This window comes from Galeopterus variegatus, unplaced genomic scaffold (genome assembly GCF_000696425.1).
Source record: "Galeopterus variegatus unplaced genomic scaffold, G_variegatus-3.0.2 Scaffold13129, whole genome shotgun sequence".
NCBI classification, from domain to species: Eukaryota; Metazoa; Chordata; class Mammalia; order Dermoptera; family Cynocephalidae; genus Galeopterus; species Galeopterus variegatus.
This window is the reverse complement of record NW_007739240.1, coordinates 36,291-37,754: the sequence shown is the minus strand read 5'-3', so window position 1 is coordinate 37,754 and position 1,464 is coordinate 36,291. Positions and strand designations below refer to the sequence as shown.

Below are 1,464 nucleotides of genomic sequence, written 5' to 3'. Positions count from 1 at the left end.
TAAGTAGAAATCTCTGCTGAGATTCCTTAATAATTCTTCAAGAGAAATCTGTGTGTGCATAGGGTTAACCACCCACACATTTATAAATAAATAAAAATTAAAACTAAATTTCATACCTATCATTATACCATCTTGACTATGCCAACTTGACAAGACTGAATGATACATGAATGTCACTTGGAAAATAATAAGACAGGCCAAATAAGTCAAAATAAATACTGTCTAACCTCATCTCCACTTTGTATGTTAAAAGAAAAAATATCATTAAAAAAGCAAACTTAATCATGTCTGAAAATATGATTGCAAGGAATAGCTTCTTCTCCTTGATGAAGTGTAGACATTATCTTCATCCAACTATTCCCTCCAAATATAATCATGAATTCTCTTGTTTATTAATTTTTTTATTAAACAGAAGCATGCTTTAAAGAAAAGGTATACACACACAAGTCCATGAAACCAAACAGATAAAAACTTCTGAGACTGTACAAATACACTGTGACATTATATTATATATAATTTTTTAAAATCTCAAAATAAAAAAAGATTAATGTTTTGACTTTACCTTCCTGGAATCTTGTCTCGACGGGATATAAATATAATGTCCCAAAACAGTATCAAATGGTAGAGTATATGGTCTTTTTTCAGGGATCCTGCTATCTGGCCCATCTCCACAATTTTCCTTAGCTGAAGAAGTCATTGACAGGTTAAGTTTTGTTAGTTCTTCACTCAGCTGATCCAAAAGAAGTTGTTGTTCTATTATTTTTTCNTTATCCAAACACTACTTTTCTGGTGTTCACAGTAACTAGGATTGTTCTAAGTGGTGAAAACCTTTTGAATAGTAAGCAGCAACAAACAGCCAGAAAAGTCAAATATTTAAAGATAATGCCCTATCCTCTGTGACTAGTTGCTTTGCCAAACTAAAGTACTTTGATTAGCATGTTTATAAAAGTATGAACTTTCTGAGTGAAATTCAAGAAGTAAAAAGAGACAAGAAAGCTGAAAAGTAGAGAAAGAATTGCAAATAGCAGATGTTGCAGCAAAGGGAATGGAAAGTAGTAACAGGTGCAGTGAAGTGAAAGCCTTTACTCAGTGAAAAAGGAAGCTAAAAGCACAGACAAGATAAACTGACAGTCCAGGAAGGAAGGAGAACTTGGAAGTCAAAGGAAGTACAAACTGTCTATGAGGAATGTGTGAGTGTGTGTGTGTGTGTGTGTGTGTGTGGTTTAGTTTTTTACGTGTCCTCTGAGGAAAATTTTTGAACTGTATATAATCTAGAAAACTCTGACATCAATCTTTGCTTCAGAAGCACAATATTATGTAAACAAGAAATTGTCATTCATTTTAATACTTCACATGTACTACAGTGTTTAAATAGGGGGAAAAAAACCCTAAAGTTTCATTGTGTTAATGAGCAAAAAACCCGCAAAAATCATCTAATCAGATAATTAAAATATACAACACCAA

The 1,464-nt window shown here is 32.5% G+C and overlaps 1 protein-coding gene across 1 annotated transcript in view; it reads right to left on the bottom strand.

Moving 5' to 3' along the window:
- Positions 1-1,464, bottom strand: part of LOC103581474 (kinesin-like protein KIF27) — a gene marked incomplete at both ends in the record, with an annotated part of 28,804 nt that overhangs the window by 5,437 nt on the left and 21,903 nt on the right. Inside the window, one exon of the mRNA XM_008563296.1 lies at positions 563-778. Coding sequence (XP_008561518.1) covers positions 563-778 — 216 coding nt within the window. The remainder of the gene's footprint in view (positions 1-562; positions 779-1,464) is intronic.